Genomic DNA, 22102 nt, shown 5'->3' on the forward strand with positions numbered 1-22102 from the left:
CTCCTATTTCTGAGAATAAGACCTAAATTCACTCTTGTGATCATTTTAATTTAGTATGTTCTCTTTCAAAAAAAACCTGTCATGTTAGGACTTAAAAAAAGTAGTACATTAATTAAGTTGATTTGGATCAAGAGACTATCAGCATTAATTATTCAATTGCTGATAATAATCACCTTCATTTATTGAATAGTTATTTAATGTCAGGAACTGTCAAGTTACCTTTAGTTCACATAAGTCTTCTGAATATCTCTGATTAATAGACAAGAAAACAGACTCTGAGAGAGGTAGCAGAGTTAGCCCTAGATTCCCCACTCAGTAGGTGGCAAAACCAGCAGGCACACTCAGAGTTGCACGTCAAATTCCATGCTCTAAGAAATTCCATACGTTTCCAAAGCAATTGCTTCTACTTCTGCAGTTTCATTTGTGTTTCTTGTTTTTTGTTTTTGTTTTTATCCTTTCGAGCAGCGTGGTTGGAAGGAAAGCCAAGGCAAGATAAACAAATGTTAAATTACCAATTATTTTATTTGTTGGACATTTTAATAAACAATATGGGAGAAAACATTGAAGTGAAAGACTGTGATGTCCTTAATACTTCCAGCACATAGTAGATTTCTTCATTTATTTACAGTGAGTGTTTTCTAGCACTGCAGTGAATTCCAACCTTTAGAATTCAAGAATCTCTTTTTCGGTGTATATTTTCTGCTTGTCTTCTATGTGCTGGGCAGTGCACTCAGCACCAAAGACACAAAAGTAAGCAAGACATTATAGTTAAAATTAGTTTTTACCAAAGTAACGTCCAACACACAGGAAGTACAATTGTTTAAGACAGGTCTGAATAGATTGGGTGTATGGGTTTATTATTCAATAAACTAAAGAACGAGGTGCAACAAGGTGACTCCTTAGATAGTCTCAGGCAGTGAGAGAATGCACACACAAATGTGACTTGACTCTGTCCAGTCCACTTCCTCAAACATTTAGGGAAGGCCCTATGTTGTGCTAAGCACTGTGCTGCATGCGGGGGGTGCTCAATGTCAGTCTTCAGCCCAAGTATGCATAAGACCGTCAGACAAAAGAGGTGAGTGTCTGTTCTCCATTTCCACTGGACCTGTGATCAGAGAGCAAGCTTAGGACATCATTAGACATCTAGGTATTTATAATAGATTTTCCTGTCACTCCAAATAACTGTAATCCCTTCCTAGAAGAGGACATCAAGATTTTCTTCTCTGTCTATTCTTCAAAGTTAACGTTTTAAATTACAATTCATCCCACAGGGGTGGTTTGTTTGCTCTTGAGTTAATGAGCCTGGAATAAGTAGTCTCTCAAATTTTTTTCCAAATTCTTTCTTCTGTTTGTTTTTTTTTTTTTTTTCCTTTCTTTCTTCTGTGTTTAATTGGATATTTCAGTTAGAATTTCTAGCTCTTAGTCACTTGCTTTACTTAGAACTTTCCCTCGGTTATGTTTAGTCAACGAATGTGTGAAAATCCTGTCATCTCATGAAGAGGCTTCTGTTTGGAATACAGATATCAAACTTCAAGGAAGATAAGTGGCTATGTGTAAAAATATCTTTCTCTATTCACATATTGCTGGGTAGTAACCATGTGGTAGATTTCTATTTATTGGCAACTTCATTAGTATCATATAGGTCTGGGATAATTTAAGGCAGACACTAATACGCCCACCTGGAGCCCATAACCAGAGGGGACTTGACTGTGTTCAGTCCATTTCCACAAACACTTTTTGAGTTCACTGTTTTGTCCAATGTGCCCAAGAAACTTAGGAGGCAATGAGTGCCACGTCATGAGTTGACTGATACAAATTTGGAGTTTAATATTTAATATTAAGTTAATTATAATCTACATAATATGATATTAATGTAACATACACTATCAAGTATACATAACATTTAATAGGTAGATTAAGAGTCGTAAGTCTGAGTTCTAGACTGGACTTGATACCTTGTTCTGGGCAACACACACCTATGGTCTTCTTGGGTTCCATGAATTATAACTTATCTGGCCCCTTATACTGTAGAACAGTTGTAAGTTGTGAACGTATGCAGAAGTCTTTGAAAATTACAAACCACTATCAAATACAAATGATGACGTTAAAAAGATAGATGTCACAATTAGTGAAGAATGACATGAGCAAACATCAAGCCTCAGCCCTAAAGTATCTTTTGTTCTGCTCTTCAGAATGTGTTATTAATTGACATGTCTATTGAATGTGCTGTGGTCACCCACAATGGCAGACTGTTCAAATAGGGATGGCCTCCAGTGCCAATCAAGTAGACATCCAGGCTGGGAAAAGTTTTCCCATATTTAAAATGAGATTTCACACTGTAGAAACACTATGATTCCTCAACAAATTAAACTTAGAATTACCATGTGATCCAGCAATTTTACTACTGTGCATGTAGCCAAAAAAAAAATAGGTACTTGAAGAGATAAATAAAATGTGGCACAGTGGAATATTATTCAGAATAGCCTTAAAAGAAAAGAAATTCTGGCATATACGAAAACGTGGATGAACCTGGAAGATACGCTAAGTAGAAGTTAGACACAAAAAGACAAATGTTGCATCATTTCACTTATGTAAAGCACCTAAAGTAGCAAAATTCATAGAGACAGAGAGTCAAATGGTGGTTGCCAGGGGCCAGGGGATGAGAATGGGGAATTGTTGTTGAATGGGACAGTCTCTGTTTGGGAAGATGGCAGAGGTTCGGAGGCGGTTGGTGGGGATGTTTATACAGCAGTGTAAATATACCTAGGTGCCACCGAAGTATACACTTCAAAATGGTTCAAATGGCAAATTTATGCCGTGCATATTTTACACAATAAAAAATGAAATGTTGCATTTTCCCCTTTGAAAATGAGAATTTTGGCTGTTGGAGTTTTCTAACAAGTGCAAAATAGAGGATTTTTAGAGTGCTTAGACTTATCAGCACAGAGTACAATTGTCAGTACCTTAGATTCTGACAATGTTTACCTGTGTTTATTACTTAAATGACTGTTTTTTGGTTTTGCAAGTTAATGTAAACAGTAGGCACGTGCTTTGCCCAAAGCAGTCTTTCTGAAGTGTGACATTCCAAGTAGAGATTCTATTTATATCAGAAGGCAATTTGGGGATTTTCTGCTTCTTAAAATGAAGGTTATGTTGGTTTTGATATGATATGTTTTTGATGTAAAGCATTTTTTTATTCTAGTCTGTGAAAATTGACAGTCTTCATATATTTATAGTAACTTTATTTTTTTTCAATATATGAAATTTATTGTCAAATTGGTTTCCATACAACACCCAGTGCTCATCCCAAAAGGTGCCCTCCTCAATACCCATCACCCACCCTGCCCTCCCTCCCACCCCCCAGCAACCCTCAGTTTGTTCTCAGTTTTTAACAGTCTCTAATGCTTTGGCTCTCTCCCACTCTAACCTCTTTTTTTTTTTTCCCTTCCCCTCCCCCATGGGTTTCTGTTAAGTTTCTCAGGATCCACATAAGAGTGAAACCATATGGTATCTGTCTTTCTCTGTATGGCTTATTTCACTTAGCATCACACTCTCCAGTTCCATCCACGTTGCTACAAAAGGCCGTATTTCATTCTTTCTCATTGCCATGTAGTACTCCATTGTGTATATAAACCACAATTTCTTTAGCCATTCATCAGTTGATGGACATTTAGGCTCTTTCCATAATTTGGCTATTGTTGAAAGTGCTGCTATAAACATTGGGGTACAAGTGCCCCTATGCATCAGTACTCCTGTATCCCTGGGTGAATTCCTAGCAGTGCTACTGCTGGGTATAGGGCAGGTCTATTTTTAATTTTGTGAGGAACCTCCACACTGTCTTCCAGAGTGGCTGCACCAGTTTGCATTCCTACCAACAGAGCAAGAGGGTTCCCGTTTCTCCACATCCTCGCCAGCATCTATAGTCTCCTGATTTGTTCATTTTGGCCACTCTGACTGGCGTGAGGTGATATCTGAGTGTGGTTTTGATTTGTATTTCCCTGATGAGGAGCGACATTGAGCATTATTTATAGTAACTTTAAATCAGAGACTCTTACCAAGCTTAAATAATGGAAAATTATTACGTCCATACACATCTTCTATAGAGTCCTTTCTTCTATAGAGTCAATTTAACTTCCACCTTTTCCATCTCGTGTTACTAACATATTCCTGTGAGAGGCAGTTTTACAAATGGGGAAACTAAAGCATCTCAGAGAGGATCTATGATTTTTTTTGACTTGACACATTGGCTGTGATAGAAGTAGGAAAATTCATGTATCAGTGGTATATGTCATCACCCTTCTAGGTGCCGGGCTACAAATCAGTATGAATGAATCCCGCTTGCGAAGGAACTCTTAGGGTCGGGATGGCAGACGAGTGAATGGTGATCGAGGTGCACTCAATGCTCCAATGGGGTTGTCCTCAGGTCACCTTAGGAGCCGGGAGGCGGGGCAAGGATCTAGACGGACGGCCAGTGAAAGATTCGTGAAGAAGCTGCGGCTTTAGCTGAGACTCGAAGGATGAGTAGGAGTCACAGGTACAGGAGAAGTGCAAAGTCAGGTATCCAGGAACTTCTAGTGCATTGTTGTTTCCACTGAACCCCCATTGCTACAGCCGAATCAGTTTGCAAAATACAGTCACATTCACGTACTAAATATGTCAGATGTCACGTAGTCATTCCTTTTCATTTTACAGATGAGGAATCTCAAACCTCGAGAGTGAAGTGATACAGGGCTATCTGCCATTTCACTGTCCTTAGCTGCCTATGCCTGCTTTCTGCTTTCGCCAACTCGAAAGATGCTCAGGAAACTAGAGCTCCTTCTCATGGTATTGGTGTTGCCCTGAGGGTTGCTCTGAACTTCACACCACCTCTGTGTTGTTGTGCCTTTAGCAGTTTTACAACCAAAGATGAGCCGGGGAAGGCGGCACCTCATCTGCTGACTCCTGGGCTGATGGGAGAATCTTCCGGATCCTTCAGTGCCCCGGAGGATGAAGGCCAAAGGGAATACCAGGCCAATGACTCTGACTCCGATGGGCCTGTCTTGTACACTGATGATGACGATGATGAAGAGGATGAGGACGAGGATGGCAGTGGGGAAAGTAAGACTTGTGTTCAAGAGGTGGGGAGGAAAGTGAGTGATGGGCAGAAGCAGGTGCACTTTGTAAAGAACAAAAGCCATGGGCGATCAGACATCTGGTGTTTTCTTTCCCCCCATATTCTTTTCTCATATTAGAAATGTCCGTGTTCTAAGGCTTAACTGTTGATGACAGGCCTTTCCAGATGAGGATTCCACGGGGGCCAGAGGGTCAAGTCTTTGTCTATGAGGAAGATACGCACATTTGTATTTGTACAAGGAATCAAAGCTTTCTAATGACAGAGGCAGTTTCCAAATGATCAGAGATGGCCCTTCCACCCTGAGGTCTTTCTTGAATAGAGAGCATAAATTCAGGATTCACTGGATTACTTATTGGAGGTGTTTGAGACTTCCGGTCAGTTTTATACTAGGGTTTAAAGGGAGGGGAGGGAAGAATGAGTCAAGAATGACAAATACCTTTGAAGAATTAAAAATAATCACTCTTCCACAGTAGATGAGATAGGATGCCTTCTAAGAAGGAATGCCAGTTACAGTAGATTAAGCCAACCATTCATATATAACTTCAGGAACTAGAAAGTGCTTTTTTTTTTTTTTTTTTTTAAACTTCTGAGCATCATGACTTAGGAGGAATTCACTATGGAATTGAATTTGTACATCGTGGAAAGCTATTAATGACTGAACATCAGTTTGTCAAGTTCCTTCTAGTTTGTACTAAACAACAATAGCAACAAAATCCTCGTCATCCACCTGGTATTAACTCTCCTCTGTTGAGACATTAGGGATTCTTCCTAATTAAGGATTAAGACACTGCTACCATCAGTAAACCGTCTCCAGCGTGATTTCTGAGTGGAGGCAAGAAGACAAGACTTTACAGTGCAAATAAAGGAGCTAAGTTTTTAAGACTTAAAAAAGAAAGCATTATGCAATCAGTAATTTCCACGATACGCCATCTCAGCAAAATAAACTTCAAATACCACTTTCCAAATGATGAGGTGACGCTTGCGAGTTTTTTCATGGTGCCCCAACATTTTTTTCAGAACATTTTTAAAAATAGTCCTTCAGTTTTCCAAAATGAACTACATCCAACTCAAAACTGGGTTTGGGTTTGTTGTTTTTTTTTTTCTTTTTCCTGAGGTTAATTAAAATTCCACTCTTGCATGTGGATAAAGAATTTCTTCTGGACTCTGTTTAAAGTCCACACCATGTGTAACCTGAGTGCTGCTTGCTAAAAGCCTCTTTCTCTGCGTTTCTTCTTTCTCCAATCCTCAGGTGCTTTGGCAAGTAAAATACGACGAAGGGATACTCTTGCTATCAAACTTGGCAACAGACCATCTAAAAAGGAACTAGAAGACAAAAACATCTTGCAGCGCACATCTGAAGAGGAGAGGCAGGAAATCCGGCAGCAGATTGGAACCAAGCTCGTCAGGTAATGGCTGGAATCTTAGTACAGCACTGACCAATCCATACTTTTCTCCCCACTGCGGTCTCCTGCCCGACAGGGATCATTGTGAATTCCTTGGGTGAGGGCACGCATGGCCTATGTGGTTTTCTAAACTTGGTCCTGATGGTGAACCACTCAAAGAGCTTGCCCTTTGGTCCAACCAGTCAGTGGCTTTGGAGTCACCAAAGCCCGAGCCAAGTGTCAAAAAACGTTTTCAGTTAAGGACCCGTTAGTAAACAATTCCGGTTTTGCTGGCCAGAAGGTCTCTGTTGCAGCTACTCAACTGTGCTGTTATAGCATGAAAGCAGCCATAAACAATACGTAGACAAACGGATGCAGCTGTGTTCCAATAAAACTTTATTCACCGAAACAGGCAGGGAGCCGGATTTGGCCTGCAGGTCATATTTTGCCCAACTCCTGGCCCAATCCACAGACTCTGGCGTTCCTGTGATTGCCATGAGGTTCTGCCCTGTGGGCCTTGAGATTGTAGAAATATTAGTTAGCTTCAATGTCCAGCTCCATCCAAGCCAGGTAACTATAGCCCCTCCTATCAAAACCTCCTCCTTTTAACTTGAAATAAATGGTTATCTGGGGCGCCTGGGTGGCTCAGTCGGTTAAGTGTCCAGCTTCGGCTCAGGTCATGATCTCACAGATTGTGGGTTCTAGCCTCACATCAGGCTCTGTGCTGACAACTCAGAGCCTGAACCCTGCTTTAGATTCTGTGCCTCCCTGTCTCTCTCTGCCCCTCCCCTGCTCATGCTCTGTCTCTGTCTCTCAAAAATAAAAACATTAAAAAAATTTTTTTAAAAATGGTTATCTGATTTTTCTTTCTGCCTCCAGCCATTGTAGGGTTTCTACTTTTGCTACCAGTGACTTTGGAAGTCCATTTAACTGGCAGCTTTTTTGTTTTTGTTTTGAGAGAGAGAGAGAGAGAGAGGGCATAAGTGAGCAAGTGGCAGAGAGAGAGAGAATCCCACAAGGGGCAGAGAGAGAGAGGGAGGGAGAGAGAGAGAGAGAGAGAGAGAGAGAGAGAGAGAGAGAGAAGCGGAGCTCACCCAGAGCTCATGCTCACCCAAAACAGGTGAACTCATGTTCACCACACGTGGGGCGCAAGCTCACCCAAAGTGGGGCTCGTGCTCACCCGATGTGGGACTAGAACTCATCAACTGTGCGATCATGACCTAAGCCGAAGTCAGATGCTTAACGACTGAGCCCCCCTGCCCCCCGGGCGCCCTTAACTGGCACCTTTAATAGAAGCGAGTGCCAAAGCCTTGTTTTCCATGATCACTTTAAGCATATTTAAGTATGAGCTATTTTGCTGACTTCTCTCACTCTCCCGTCAGTTGGGAGAAGGGAGTAGTCTGAGATCCCAGGGCAGGATTTGGAGGTGGAAGAAATCCCTCTCCTTGCTTAGAAGTGGAAGACTTCTGTGACTGTGTCATACCTACAGGGCTGGCATGTGGGGGTTCTGAGGCTGTTATCTGTTTGGCAGATGGGACCAAGCAACGGCTTGGGGTGGATAAATGAGATGATACGCTGAAGGCACTTGAGTGCCTGGATCATAGCAAGCACTTAATAAAATTAAATATTTTTATTATTGATTTAAATAATTATATATATGTTAAACAGGTAAAACATTCTTAAAAATGAAACCCAAAAGCGGCAACTTTGTTCAGTATTTTTGAAGAAGAACCTAACAGTGTGAAAGAAAAAAAAAGGAATTGTGTAGCAGTCTATTGTTTTACGTGGTAATTGTTTTACATGGTGAGGTCATTTGAGAGCCTATACAAGAAGGAAATAATCCAGAAGAGAAAAAAAAAAAAAAACACCTATATATTTTACAAAGATGTTTATTTCAAGGCTATTTATAGCAGTGACAACTAAAACAAACCAAATGCTCAAAAACAGGGCGCTGATGGAGAACCTTGTGAAGTAAGCAGAGAGCAGTGATTTTCCAACTGCCTCATCAAGGATTTCTTGGAGGGAACACTCTGGCTTCTCTGGGGGGCATCCAGGGCAGTGTGGGTGTGTTAGGGGTGGGATGGGAGGGACTCCTTCATCCCAGGCTTAACCATCCAACCAGAACAGCCTCTTCTGTCTGTTTGATAAAAGGATCTTCCCCCCACCCCTAAAAGTTTGAGAGCCTCTGAAAGTATGCACATAGACCACATCCAGAAAATATTTTATCTGAGTAGTTTTAAATATGTAAATTTTGCAGAATTGTTTCTTTACAAATATCACACATCTGATCACTGCCGTTAAAGATAAATCACCCATAGTCCCTACCTTAGGGGACTCCGTGTGTCGTGGAAGAGACAGACTGACATCCTCCTTGGTGAGGTCATGTGAAAAGCACCAACATCTAGGTCAAGAGAACTGGGTGTGAGACCTTGCTCTAACTTTCACTAGTACCTGATATTCAGCAAGTGACTTAATGTTATTTCCTCATTTGTAAAATGGGAACTGGCTACTCCCTTGCTGAGTTGTTTTGAGGATCCACGATAATGTAAGTTAAGCACCTAGCACAGCACCTGGGACTTTAAGAGTATGAACTAACAAGAGCTATGATTATCGTCTTACCTTTATTATTACTTGTGTGGTAAGTGCTCTAATAGATGTGTGATCTTTGTATGACTGCTGTATAGGGGCAGAGAATTCACAGGACAGGATAGGACAGGTCAAACACCCAACCGAAGGGTACTATTTTAGTCATTTGTACGATTTCTGTAGGTAGAGAAAGAGAGAAAGGTATTCCTGAGGGAGGAAACCCCATAAGCAAAAGAAGGATGATGTCTTTGGTGGATGAGAGAGTGCAGATGTGTAACAGGGTACATGGGTGGTTGGCATGGTAGTTCACTGGGTTCTTTTGTAAGCTCAATTATGCAAGTTACTTCCAAGGTAGCTCTGATGAAAATTAAACTTTAACAAAATTTTTAATGAGGTCTTTAAAATAACATTGATTTCAGTTCCCCACGCCATTTCTGCCACAGCTGGAAGATTTATAATTCATAGTATCTTTAAGTAAGATTACATCTCATATACATTAGTTTAATTTGTGCAAACTCAACCTACATCCGGAAGAAGTTTTTTCTGTAATTAACAACAAATTAACACTGTAAACAAGACGAAGAAAAGGTATAAAGAGTTGTTATAGGACATTCAGCTTTTGTTTACAAATAGGTAGCTACTAGTCACAAATGAGCCTGGCTTGGGGCACCTGGGTGGCTCAGTTGGTTAAACATCGGCTTCTTGATTTCCACTCAGATCATGATCTCAGGGTCATGAGATCGAGCCCCGAGTTGAGCTCCTTGCTGGGCATGGAGACCACTTAAGACTCTCTCTCCCTCTCCCTGTGCCCTTCGCCCGATTGCACGCACATGTATGCGCTCGCTCCCTCTCTCAAAAAAAAATTTTTTTTTAAATGAGCCTGCTTTTCTCAAAAACAGGTGGGAAGGGTCCATATATCTTAAAAAAACTCTACTACATGTATTATAAATCCATTTGAGATCACAAAAGCAGTATTTCACGGGAATTACTACACTGTCCAGTGTGGATCAACCATCTTTTGAGTTAGTATGAACTCTTAAGCAGAAGACTTCTTTATATTCTAATGATCTGTATGTTAATTAGGAGATAGGCTAAGCTATTCTGGCAGAAACCAAAAAGTGCAGTGGTCCAAATAAGACACTTCCACATGTTTATTTCCTTTCCACAGAACAGTCCAGAGGTAGGTGGACTCTCCAGGATGCGTGGGACTCCCCACCCACTCCTTATAGTTAGCTGGACACTCAGATTCTTTCTGTCCTATTGCTTTTCCATCCCCATGGATATTCTCATCTGCGTGATCCAAGCTGGCTCACGTGACCATGTTTGAGTTCTAGCCCATGGAAGAAGGAAAGAAAGAAAAGGAAATACACAGTCATTTTAAGGGTAAAAAGCAGAAGTTACAGATACCACTCTGTTCATATCCCATTGCAAGGACTCAGTCGCAAAACCGCACCTTGTGGCTGGGGAGGCAGAAGTCTGTAGTTGGGGGACCACAGCCACAGCTCAGGAGGTTCTGTATCTAAAAGAGAGGAGGAAGAATGGATCAGGGGAGTAGGTACCAGTCTCAGACAGTCTTTAGTCTCCAAACTAACAGAAAGGAGACTTTTATTTTGTAGGTGTAAAATGGATTTGTGTTTCCTCAAACAGGAAAAGAATAAAGCTTTCTTTGTTATTTTATTTCACATTTCGCATCAAGGAGGTCTTGTTTGTAACCTACAATATATCCTTTTTGTCATCATAGGAGACTTAGCCAGAGGCCCACAACTGAAGAATTAGAGCAAAGAAATATCCTAAAACGTGAGTATCTTATCTTATTTGGTGATTTCTCATGTAACCATTAACAAGCTCCCTTCAGAGATGATCCATTTATCAGTAGGAAACCTCCATGTTTATTCACAAATGATTAAAATGGCCCGTTTAGATCACATTTCTAGATAATTAAAAAAAGGGGGTGCATGGATGGCTCAGTCAGTTAAGCACCCAATTCTTGATTTCCGCTCAGGTCATGATTTCACGGTTTGTGAGATCGAGCCCCATGTGGGGCTCCAGGCTGATAGCCTGGAGCCTGCCTGGAATTCTCTTTCCCTCTCTCTTTGCCCCTTCCCTACTTGTGCACTCTCTCTCTCTCTAGCTCTCTAAAAATAAATAAGTAGAATTCAAAAAATAATTTCTTGAAAGTTGTATTTCATTTTATGGCTTTGAGCCTGATATCCCCCAGACCAGAGTCATGGTTGTGACAGTTGTTTTTAAGAAAGATGAAATATACCCATGTATTCTTTTACCCAAATGTTAAATAGAAGAAAATGCTCTAGTCTGCTTGCAAATAAATGTCAAAGAAAAAGCCAAAGAATCCCCAAGGAAATAAATCAAACATTCCTATATTATTATTAATAATACAGTTTGTTGCCAGGTTTAACAAATGACTCCATTTAAAACAGAATTATGGTAAAAGAAATTCTTGAGCCCTTTTCATTTTCCTTTGTTATGATAACTCTGTTTCCCTTTTGAGTTATTTATAATTTCTCAGGAGTTAAGGAGTTCTCCATTCATTTTCCTACCTTATTTTCCCTTTCTCTTTTCCCTTCTGTTTTCTTTGACTTTACTTCTTACTCGCTAGTCCAGTAGAACTTCATTGGAGTTCGTATGTTAAAGCTATAAAACTAATAGAAGCACAGTTTGTCATTATATACTGTGTCCATGTGGTTACCAACCACAGTGACTTAAGTAGTGGATATTTTTAAGCTGAGCCTAGCTGCAGTTTTATATATTATTAACCCAGTTTCAGAAGAGCTTTTTATTGTACGAAATATAAAAACATCAGGGCTGGGCAGAGCTCCGGATAGTACCATAATAGCAATGAGCTACGGGCATGCTGGACATCTTTTTCGATCAGGCTTTTAGAGGTAATTCTTGTCTGGATGATCCCCATTCTTCAATCTGAGTTGTTTTCTTTCCCTAAGGAATGAAAGAATTTTTTTAAGTTTATTTATTCATTCTGAGAGAGAAAGGGGCGGGGAGAGAAGTGAGGGAGACAGAATCCCAAGCAGGCCTCCACACCATCAGCACAAAGTCCACATCGGGGCTCAAACTCATGAACTTCAAGATCCTGACCTGAGCTGAGATCGAGTCAGATGCTTAACCGAGTGCGCCACACAGGTACCCCAGGAATGAAAGATTTTAATGATACGTTTGTACTATACTTGCTATTACTAAGACAACCCAACAAAGAAGACTGAACAGTGAGAGGAACTGAGTCTATGGGATTCTTTCCTTGGAATGCTTTTTTCTGGCCGTTTGTGAGCAAAACTGGAATAGAACCCAAAGAAGGGCTTAACGTGACCATCAGTATGTAGAAGAGCCAGTACAGAGATGGAAAAAGTCATGGGTAGAAAAGCAAATAAAATTGTGTTTTAGTTTTCTGAGGAAGGATGAAAGCAACATCTAATTTTGACAACAACACAAAACCAAAAAAGCTCATGGCTTTTGATAGTAGGTCCCTGGAAAATATTTCTTGAACTAAATTTTAGGTAAGCTCAAGAGCAGACCGTAAGCTCCTAAAACACAAAGATTATGTCTTATTGGATGCCTGATGCAATACCTGGCGGGGGGGGGGGGGGGGGTAAAAAAAAAAGGAAGAGCGAATTCTGGGTAATTCTTTTCTGCTTCTGTGAGACAAATGGTGCCAAACCACATTGCTGTTTGGTTATTTGAGGAACTATTTCATAGATGTAGAAATTTATCATACATTGATCTTAAGTGCTGTCTTGGCTTCTATACCCCATTTTCCTGGAGGTTCAGGGAAGAGGGAAACGCCAAAGTCAACTTCAGATTTGATTCCAGTCCTTTTTTACTTCCTTCTTAGTTTATCTAACCATGCTTATTCTGGAAACAAAAGACACATTTCCAGTCTGGAGAGGCTGATAACTGGCTTATGATCTCCTGACATAATATTGTATGGCCAAGGGAAGCAGAAAAGAGAACTGGTAGAGGTCATCCAGAGCAATCCACTGAGCGGTCCCAGGGAACTGAATGGCATAGCTTACAATACTGTGTTCAGCCCCTGTGTGCCTCTGGGTTCTTCCACATAGATGACTCTTTTTTGTGTGTTTATTTCATCTCCAGCTTTTGTTCAAAAGCAGTATGATTGACTATTTAAAAAAAGTCTGTGTGTGAGATGGTGTGGTTGTTTTTTTTTTGGAACGTTTGCTTATTTTTGAGACAGAGAGAGACAGAGCATGAACGGGGGAGGGGCAGAGAGAGGGAGACAGAATCCGAAGCAGGCTCCAGGCTCTGAGCTGTCAGCACACAGCTTGATGCGGGGCTCGAACTCATGGACCGTGAGGTCATGACTCGAGCCGAAGTTGGACACTTAACTGACTGAGCCACCCAGGCACCGCCAGTTTTTTTGTTTGTTTGTTTGTTTGTTTGTTTGTTTGTTTTTAAGGACACTTATTTTAACTGGGTCATCTTTTCTTGACAGACTAGGGAATTCATTCCCAGAGTAAACTAATTCAGCAGCTGTCAAATCCAAGCTCATCATTAGTTTATTAAACATGAGTCAGGTGGCAGTCAGTGCAGATCTCACTTTCAGTGGAGACCAGGGGCACATTTTATACCTTAATTTATCAGTCACCATAACACATCTTATTCCATCTCTTTCCTATTTTACTGCATCTAGGCTTTTTTAAACAAAAAACAAAAAACAAAACTATAAAGTTAGGTTTAATTGTACATTTTAGAACCAAGTCCTTAATATTATTAAAATAGAAAGCAAGTTCTGGTGCTTGAAAGGTCAACTTTTGCCTACCAGAAAAAGAGATACTCATGGAACACCTTTTACAGGGCAGGCATAGGAGATGCAGATCTGTTTAGCTATGACAATAGCTATATATTCTCTAGAGAAAAAGTATATTAGGCCATTGAGTGCTGTATTTTTTCCCAACATTTTATTATGAATTTTTTTTTATTTTATTTTTTTTTAATTTTTTTTTTTTTAATGTTTATTTATTTTTGAGACAGAGAGAGACAGAGCATGAACGGGGGAGGGTCAGAGAGAGAGGGAGACACAGAATCGGAAGCAGGCTCCAGGCTCTGGGCCATCATCAGCCCAGAGCCCGACGCGGGGCTCGAACTCACGGGCCATGAGATCGTGACCTGAGCTGAAGTCGGATGCTTAACCAACTGAGCCACCCAGGCGCCCCTGAAATTTTTTAAATATAGAGAAAAGTTGAAAATTTTTATAGTAAACACCCATACATGTACTATTTATAATCTACTATTAACATTTTATCACATCTTGCTTTATCACATATCTGTCCTTACATTGATCCATGTTATTTTTTTGATGCATTTCAAAGTAAGTGTATAAATACATTTTCATTTTCATGGTTTCATATAAAACCATGTAAAACCCACAAAAAATATTTGGCTTTAAGTTTATTTGTTTATTTTGAAAGAGAGAGAGAGTGAGGTGGGGCAGAGAGAGAAGGAGAGAGAGAATCCCAAGTGGACTCCACAGTGTCAGTGCAGAGCCCCATGTGGGGCTTGAACTCACAAACCGTGAGATCCTGACCTGAGCCAAAATCAAGAGTCAGATGCTCAACCAATGGAGCCCCCCAGGTGCCGCAAATATTTGGCTTTTTTTAAACTTAGTTTATCTGAATCGATGACTCAGGAATATGATATTCCAGTTGCTGATGTTTTGGTGCTTTTCTGTCTTCTCCTTTTAGCTCATCCCTAAAATGCTCTGGGCAACACTTGCTAGCTGGGTAGGTTTCCTGTAGTGCCCATGGTTATTAAACCACATGTGTTGTTTGTGTGTTTATGGCAAATGCTTCCTGTGACTGCTCTGAAATATCCACCCCCCTGCTTTGATGGAGTTACTAAAGGCAAGGTTTGTCAATGAGTCACGTCACTTCCTTCATGAATATCCCTCCAGTCTATTTAGAGTGACCAGAAAGGTGTACATCCTACTGTATAATTAGTCCTTTACTAAACAGAGAAACAAAGAAAACGTTAAAAAAGAAAAGTGAGGGGCATCTGGGTGGCTGAGTCAGTCCCACTCTTGATTTCAGCTCAGGTCATGATCTCACCTCACAGTTGTGAGATCAAGCCCTGTGTCGGCTCTGCACTGGGCCTGGAGCCTGCTTAAGATTCTCTCTCTCCCTCTCCTTCTTCCCCTCCCCCTGCTCACCAGTACTCTCTCTCTCTCTCTCTCTCTCTCTCTCTCTCTCAAAAAAGAAATAACTAAATTTCATTTCATTTCATTTCATTTCATTTCAACTCAGTGAGTTTTTTTAAACTAAGATTTGACCTTGATTCTTTGTAAGAGATTTTACGAGTATTTAAAAAGATTCAGAAGATCAGTCATGTTGACTTCCCTCCACTTCTTACCTTCTTTAACTTCTTTAAAAGCACAATTTCAGGGGCACCTGGGTAGCCCAGCCAGTTAAGCATCTGACTTCAGCTCAGGTCATGATCTCACGGTTTGTGGGTTCGAGCCCCAAGTCGGGCTCTGTGCTGATGGCTCGGAGCCTGGAGCCTGCTTGGGGTTCTGTGTCTCCCTCTCTCTGTCTCCCTCCCTCCCCTGCTCACACTCTGTCTCTATCTCAAAAAATAAATTAACATTAAAAAACTTAAAAAAATAAAAAAGGTAAAAGCATGATTTCAAATATGGAAATATGTAAGGAAGTCAGCTCCTGATGTTAAAAACGAATTCCCACATGGTAGAATTCTGTTTATTTAACTTCCTCAACTGCAGTTGGCCCTTCTTTTTTTAAATAGGTAACTTGCTATCACTCAGATGTACAGTATGCTTAATAAGATGAAATTATCCAATATTCCTTCACAAAAATTAAAGCATTTGTTGGCTTTGAGTCATTAGATATCCACTTTTCTGTCTTTGAAAAGTGCCTTTAAAAATATAGCACAATCACTTTATAGGAAGAATTGACTAAAATGCTTTGAAGATTATATTTTTCTTTTTATTAGTAATATCATTAAAGGCTGACCTTGTAAAGCCTTCCTTTGAATCACATGAACCACAAATTTAGCTTTTGTCTGTTATGTATAATTTATAACCTACATGCCTTGCCCAACTCATATAAAGTAAATATTTGACCCTAAGGATATATTTTAAGGATATCAAAGGATATATATTTTGTGAAGCAATTAGAAAAACCCACAGTATTTTCATAGGAGGAAATATGAATTATAACAAAATTTGTTTGACACACAGGCACTTCCTGAAAGTGTACTAACTGCCTGTTTCTTATCTCGCAGGGTGATTTCAGCTTATGTTTACTCTTTGTCTAAATAACCAGACTCAGCATTCCTTTTCTTATGAATTAAAATTAGTATTTTGGAAGAATGTGGAAACTTTTCTCTGTCCAGATATGGGAAGTTAATAGAGAATTTAGCCTGTTCAACTAACAAATACAATTGGTGCAAATATTGAATACTGATGTTTTATTCATTATAAAAACAGTCTTAGTCGTAAGAAGTCTATTTGAATTTTTAAAACAAATTTATCTTTTCATAGAACAGACTTTTCTTTTTCAACGTTTTGGTTGAGCCTTTTTGTATTGTGTGATGTTCCTTCGATAGAATTCGTAACAGCATCTTCTAAGAGATCATCTTTTGTAAGCGTTGGTGTCCAAGAAGTAAAATCTATGCTCATGTATCAAACAAACGATGAGCTATTGGAAGCAACAGAGAAAAGTTCATCAAATAAGTAATGATTAAGATCTGAAGGGGTATTTATTTCTTTAAAATTCCTGGTCATTTTTCTCTTAATCCCATCCGTTGGACAGCATTCATTAAATTGGCCGTTAAATTTTACTATTTGGTGAAGCACTAGAGAAAAAAAAGACTTTGGAAAGTCAAGTCACAAGAAAATAAATCATCTCCATCAACAGTACACCATAATAACCCCATTCAGAACATTCTGGTTTGAAGTCAGACTCCAAAGAAATGACTGCATTCTGCTACTGTGGAAACCAAAGCAGACAAAATCAAGTATTTTGGTTGGATTTGAATGGACATCAACTCAGACACGCATCAGATGGTTCTAATTTGCTCTTTTGATATGTCTCAGATCTTTATGTGAAGGCCAGATCCAGAAGTAAATTTTTATCTGCCTTCTGATAAATTGTGCCTATAAGCCCATGAGATGTTCAGCAATGAAAGGTTTTCACCAGAGTGTGGACACCCTTATAGTTTTTTTCAGAACACAATATGACGTCAGGAAGCAAAAAGGTTTATAGTCAGTAAGGAAACCGATCCCATAAGGAGAAAAAGTAATATATAAATTAATGATCGATCTTTCTGCAAAATCTTTTGACAACTTTTTATGTCAGAGTGTTTGATCATTATCTAAGTCAAATAGTTGTGGCCTGATCTACTTTTCTGATTATAAAATCATTTATAGTAACTAAGTCTTCCTGCCTTTCCTCCCCCACCCTCATTCATAAACAGAAAAGAATGAAGAGGAAGAACAAGAAGCAAAAATGGAACTTAAGCGCAGACTCAGCAGAAAGGTGATGAAAACATGACTGTTAATGATCATGTGTGTTTTGAGATATACTTCATTATTTAAATGCAGATCAGCCCTCTGCCTTTACATTTGATACTGAGGAATAATTACTCCGATTAGTTCACTACCTAATCAAAGACATTAAGATCAATGGAATGCATATAATATGGATTATGTTTATATTTATAATTGCATGATATGCTAATTTGAAAAGTTAACAATCAAAAGTTTTAAATGACATTTACCAATTACGAATATAGCATGTAATCTGTGTGAATACTTGTTTAAATGCGAAGAGGAACAAAAAAGAAAAGAAAATCACACAAATGTCTTTTATGCAGCGATAACCATTATTAACATTTCAATATACAGTTTTTATTTATTTATTTATTTATTTATTTATTTATTTATTTTTTCAATATACAGTTTTTAAAAATGCTCACGTTTTCTGTGTAGTCTTGGAAATATTACATAAATATTAAATTGACGATCTGCCACTATTCCATGTGTGAGCTGGGTCAGGAATTTATTAAGTGAACTTGATTACCCAACCTGCCTGCTGCTGGGCTACCTAACTTGACAAATGGCTTACCCCCAAAACTCAGACTGTTGTTTCCACCCACTCATAAAAACATAAATCTGACACCAGGGTCATCGCTTTTTCTGTGTTAGAATAACAATAGTCTTCGGAAAAATTAAGCATTATCAGAGTTTATCTTTCATTATATTTCACTATAAATCTTTATACAAATATATAAAGATTTACTTGTAATTCTTTAGATTATACGTTTCACACCTGGATAAGGCAGGATAAGTAAAATATGACATCTGCAGTGAAGTGTGTGACCTGACCCACGTTTATCTGAGATGGCTGGGGAGTCCACAGCAAAAGCACTCTAAGGCATACAGAAGAAACTCCATTCCCATGGAAAAGTTGGAGACTATTTTGAGAGATTTTGGTTTTTATTTTTAGGGAAAAAGATCCTTAAGTCGTCTCTTTTTTTTTTTTTTTTTTTTTTTTTTTTTTTTTTTTTTTTTTTCAAAGATCCTACATGTCAAGTAATGATCAAGCTGACAGAGTTCCTGTAAACTGAATTTCTAGAGATGGCTCTTGTGGCATTCGGTGGCTGTTATGTTACCAGCTACAAATAAGAATAGCCCCTCCTCACTGTCCATCCTCACCCCTGCCATACACAATCATCTTTTGTCAATCCATTTGGGCCCCACCGGGAGGCAACAGAGCCTGGCCTGACCTCCTGACTCCCGCTTCCCTCCACTCTACAGAGCTCTCTGCCATAGGTGCAGAACATTCCATCGCACTAATAACACAGTCCTAAAGGGCAAGACTGGATGGAGAATTTCTGACCCATGTGGCCTCTGGTCCCTTGCCTTTTGGGCACTCCCCAGAGGCAGTGGTTTCTCTACCTCCTTACCCCTACATGCCCTGGAGAGGCAGTAAGAAGCTAGCAATATAGATTGAACAACATGTGAGTATAAGGGAACCATTTAGATCATTCCTCCCTCTGTCCATTGCCTACCAGGGCTTTATGAAGCTAGAAGGAGTCACGGTTGCCATACCCCAGCTCAAGTGAACTCAGAGTGTAGACCCAGGCCCTTATAGGAGTGCTCAAGTGACTTGAATGTTAGAGCATTGACCTGCTTCAGCCTGTGATTTTACTCAAGAGGACACTGAGGCTCAGGAAAGGTTTTTTAGGGTTTTGTTTGTTTGTTTGTTTTCCACAAACACATCATTTTTGTGTGTCAAGGTGCTCAGTTTTTTTAAATTGAAGTTGTATGCATAAGGAACCTCTCCAAAGAAGACCACTTAGACAATGAATGGTCTGGCTGTATACATTGTACATCTATAGATAAAAAAGATACTGGAAATGGACCCCATGGGTAAAAGAGGCCTGGGTCTATGGCATCTCCAGACTGAGAGAGGCCACAGAAGCATGAACCGTAGTAGCAGAGAGTAGATCATGCCTGTCAGCTAGGGCCCAGCAATCTTTAGTCTCTCCGAGCCATCTCTCTTTATTCTTGGGCTTGGGAAAGGACCAAGAGAGGAGAACAAATACACAGGGCTGGGTGGATTAAATATAACTGTAAATTTGAATTTGACTAAGACCATAGGAGGAATCCAAGTTATTAGAAGTGTCTTAGGGGCGCCTGGGTGGCGCAGTCGGTTAAGCGTCCGACTTCAGCCAGGTCACGATCTCGCGGTCCGTGAGTTCGAGCCCCGCGTCAGGCTCTGGGCTGATGGCTCGGAGCCTGGAGCTTGCTTCCGATTCTGTATCTCCCTCTCTCTCTGCCCCTCCCCCGTTCATGCTCTGTCTCTCTCTGTCCCAAAAATAAATAAAAAAAAAAAAAAAAAAAAAAAAAAAAGAAGTGTCTTAAAGGTCTCAGCCTATTTTAAGCAGTTAAGGCCCACTGAATGTACTCCGTGCCCCTGTGCATTTCTGCACACCAGCTTTTCCCACCGGGATAATGTCAAATCTGGGCCTGGGTCTCTAGTCTTTCCCAGAAGACCACCATAGACACACCCTTCACCTGACCATTTCTTTGTCATAACTTTGTGCATTTCTGAATATAGAGGTTTAATATAATAGGAACAGAGATCTCATTTCGAAAAGTTACAGTGCTTTTGTCTGGATGATTCAGTCTCCAAGCCAGCCATCCTATATCTGGATTGCTATTGTGTCTGCGTGGCTTCGTGTTCCTTGTGTCAGGGATGACAGGTGCCTTTATCGCAATGCCAGGCAAATTGGGGAAAATAGCATAACGCAGATGGCTGCCAACGCCTGTGACCTATCTAACAATGATGATTTTTATAGTTTCAGAATTAGGGCACACTGCTTTCTGGTTCTCATTAGAAACTCCCAAGATGCTGCTGCCTTTTTTTTCTCTTTTGGATATCTGAAAGTGACCTTGTTTAACCATAACTTTGAAGTTCTCTATAGACAACTTGCCACCATGAGGCTGTAAATGGTCTCCTGAACTTGTCCTTTTTTCCCTATCCCCCTGCAGCTCAGCCTGAGACCTACAGTGGCCGAGCTCCAAGCTCGAAGGATCCTGCGGTTTAATGAGTATGTGGAAGTCACCGAGTCTCCTGACTACGATCGCCGGGCAGACAAGCCCTGGGCCAGGTTAACACCTGCAGACAAGGCAAGAAATCCTCATCATTTTAGCCGTGATTTTATTTATGATTTTATTGCTTTTCTCAAAGCTTCAATATCCGTGTGGCCTCACCCCGCAAACACACACATACTCAGTCGTCCCAGGAGGCTAGATATTACCACGTAACTCAAAAGTTTTCTGCCTTTAGTTATTTGAGCCACTTAAGTGATCCATTTAGGAATAGCAATGGAGTTCTTTCAGCTAAGTCTTAGAAAAAATGAGTTCTTAGTTACCGTGTAACCTGCCTGCATTCATACCTGGATTGAAGGCATGGTAGTTCCACAGCCATGATTTTTCCTTACTCTTAGAAAATATAATTTATACAAGTTACCATTTTCAAGGGATATGTTAATAGTGAAAAAGGTATTGATCTATATGAAGGCTGACACACTTTTTCTACAAACAGCCAGAGAGTAAATATTTTAGGCTTTGTGGGCCATATAGTCTCTGTTGCAATAGCTCAGCTCTGTCGTAGTCTGAAAGCAGCCATAGACAGCAGGTAAGTGAATGGATGTATATGTGTTCCAATAAAACTTTTTTTACAAGAACAGGTGGTGGGCCAGATTTCCCCTGCAGGCCATGGTTTACCAACTCTTAATCTATATCATAGCTCACAGTCCAGAAAAACTTGAAATGTATAGTGAGTCCCATCATGGAGAAAGACTATTTTATGAGTAATATAGTTCCAAAGCCAAACAATTTTGCTAACCTTTTGTTTTCAAATTCTTCAGTTTAGGGTTTTCCTAATATCCCAAATAATGATTTCTAATTTTTGTCTCTAAGCAAAATTTGGTATCAGATAAACTCATGCCACATTCAGTCTTAATGCTAGAGCTCAGTATTTTAATTATATGCCGTGCTGAAGCTTTTTAATAGGTTTCATTCTGTAAAGCACCTGCTGCATTCAAGCACGTATCAGATATAGATCAGAAATCATCTGCTCATAAGAAGAAATGAAAATGAGGGAGGAAAATGATCACAAAGGAAGGATGTTTGGAATGAGAATAGAGAGTAGAGGGAGGCTAAGAATAGCACCCAAGGGACCCAACATTGGTGAAGAGGCAGTCGAACATGAAGAAGAAGTGTCTGTGAGGTAGGGAAAGAGGAGAAGATGTAGCCCAATAGCCTAGGAAGGAGAAGATCAGGTCACAAGTGGTTAGTCATGTGGCTAGAGGGGATGTTTTAGCAGTCTGGTGGGTGGAAGCCTGACTAGTAGAGAAAAGGAAAATAAAATGGAACCTCAAGAGTCTTGGCTGTGAAGGAGAAGCCATAGAAGGAGGTAATCACTTGAGCCGTGATGATTGTGGAGGCTGC

At 40.0% G+C, this 22102-nt stretch overlaps 1 protein-coding gene and 1 long non-coding RNA gene across 7 annotated transcripts in view; one reads left to right on the forward strand and one right to left on the reverse strand.

Moving 5' to 3' along the window:
- Positions 1-12400, reverse strand: part of LOC132666350 (uncharacterized) — a 29565-nt gene extending 17165 nt beyond the window's left edge. Inside the window, exons 1-4 of the long non-coding RNA XR_009604621.2 lie at positions 12193-12400; positions 11928-12036; positions 10535-10600; positions 8821-8896 (exon numbers count right to left, since the gene is read on the reverse strand). This is a non-coding gene — a long non-coding RNA (uncharacterized LOC132666350). The remainder of the gene's footprint in view (positions 1-8820; positions 8897-10534; positions 10601-11927; positions 12037-12192) is intronic.
- Positions 1-22102, forward strand: part of PHACTR2 (phosphatase and actin regulator 2) — a 273426-nt gene that overhangs the window by 219804 nt on the left and 31520 nt on the right. For 4 of the 6 annotated variants that reach the window (XM_060614414.3, XM_060614418.3, XM_060614417.3 and 1 more), the window contains 5 exons: positions 4889-5097; positions 6363-6519; positions 10823-10878; positions 17557-17618; positions 20639-20776. In XM_060614414.3, coding sequence (XP_060470397.2) covers positions 4889-5097; positions 6363-6519; positions 10823-10878; positions 17557-17618; positions 20639-20776 — 622 coding nt within the window. The remainder of the gene's footprint in view (positions 1-4888; positions 5098-6362; positions 6520-10822; positions 10879-17556; positions 17619-20638; positions 20777-22102) is intronic. The other 2 variants (XM_060614415.3, XM_060614419.3) reach the window with 1 other exon arrangement.

This window comes from Panthera onca, chromosome B2 (assembly GCF_046562875.1).
Source record: "Panthera onca isolate mPanOnc1 chromosome B2, mPanOnc1 haplotype 2, whole genome shotgun sequence".
In the NCBI taxonomy this organism is placed as follows: Eukaryota; Metazoa; Chordata; class Mammalia; order Carnivora; family Felidae; genus Panthera; species Panthera onca.